The following is a 1509-nucleotide window of genomic DNA, read 5'->3' on the forward strand; positions in this document are numbered from 1 at the left end:
TAATGTGCATAAGATGTACATTACAACTATAGGTTATGCGAGAGAAATGTTTTAGAATATGATTCTAATTTTATAATAAATAATTAAGTGTTAATTATTTATTTGATTTATATATATATATTAATTAATTATTAATTGAATTAATAATTAGTTATATTTATTAATTAATAAAAAAAAATATATATATATATATATTAATTATTATTATTAATTAATAATATTAATAATTAACTCCCCTGCAAAATTGCAGGGAGCGGGCAGTTAAGTGATGTGGGGTAACTCCCACGTCACTACTTTTGTTTTCTTCTTTTTGCAATTCTGCAAAAACACAAGAGGAGAACAAAAGTAGAACTCCAAGAATTTCTTTCAATCAAAGCTCTCTCTCTCAACTCTCCAACTCATTCCAAACAAGGTGCTCCCACAAGCACGGTCTCGAGACTCTAAAGGATAGCAAGGAAGATTCGGTGGTGGTGTTCAAGGGGAAATTGTTGAAGAAAAGTTCTTTAAAGGTAAAGTCTTTCCCCTGTATTTTCACTCTTAACACTTTTGTTTTTCTTTCCCAAAAATCATGAACGATGGTCCGCTTCGGCTCCGGGATTCACATCTCTTCAGATATATATGGTAATAGGCCTGTAAACTCTGATAATATGGCATTTACTTCAAAAAATATAATTACTGAATTGAACAAAGGGGAGAAGCTTAATGGGGATAACTATGAGATTTGGTCCATGAAAATCCAGTATGTATTAGAAGAGCAAGAGGCTGTAGAAGTACTAAGCAATGTGTTGACTGAGTCTGAGGAAGGCAATAGTGCTCAACATAGAAGGGACAAAGAGGCTTATGAAGTATGGAAGAAGAAAAACTCACTTGCTCGCATAACGTTGCTTCGCAGCATGGACAACAATGTCATGCATGAGTTTTGTTCTTATGATCTTGCCCAGGACGTGTGGGAAGCGTTAAAGTTGAAATTTGGTGGGACCTCTACCATCAAAGTTAGGCAACTTACTATTAAGTTTGATATTTATAAAAAACGCTCTAATCATAATATGAGACAACACATGAGGGAGATGTCTAATATGATTAGTGAGCTCAAAGAAGCTGGTCATGTCCTGACTGATGAACAACAAGTTCAAGCCGCTACTCGATCTCTTCCCCATAATTGGGAACACATGAAGGTGCATCTTATCCATAATGAGGGAATTTTAACTCTTACTGATGTTTCACGTCATCTTGGTGGAGAATAAATTAGATAAAAAGGTTAAGGCCTTAAGAACTGACCGAGGGCGTGAATATCTATCTAATCAATTTAGACGGCTATGTGATGAAAAAAGGTATGGTAGGACAGCTAACTATTCCTCCAACACCACAACAGAATGGAGTAACCGAAGAAGAAATAGAACTCTTCTTGAAATGGTCATGTCAATGATGGCTTAAGTGAAATTTCCAATCACCTTTTGTTGTGATGCTCTATTGACCGCTGCTTATATCCTTAATCATGTGCCTTCCAAA

At 35.1% G+C, this 1509-nt stretch overlaps 1 protein-coding gene across 1 annotated transcript; it reads left to right on the top strand.

The window, feature by feature from the left end:
- Nucleotides 1-575: 575 nt before the first annotated feature.
- On the top strand, nt 576-1244 carry LOC148210024 (uncharacterized). Its single transcript, XM_088126227.1, has one exon. The coding sequence runs from the start codon at nt 576-578 to the stop codon at nt 1242-1244; it is 669 nt and encodes a 222-aa protein (XP_087982353.1).
- The last annotated feature ends 265 nt before the right edge of the window (nt 1245-1509 follow it).

Source organism: Momordica charantia (assembly GCF_013281855.1).
Source record: "Momordica charantia cultivar OHB3-1 chromosome 7 unlocalized genomic scaffold, Mcharantia_2.0 BLBB01000007.1, whole genome shotgun sequence".
Classification (NCBI taxonomy): Eukaryota; Viridiplantae; Streptophyta; class Magnoliopsida; order Cucurbitales; family Cucurbitaceae; genus Momordica; species Momordica charantia.

What these genes read in the sequence shown, in the direction of transcription:
- LOC148210024 (XM_088126227.1), top strand. Translation starts at nt 576, where the DNA reads ATGGTCCGCTTCGGCTCCGGGATTCACATCTCTTCAGATATATATGGT.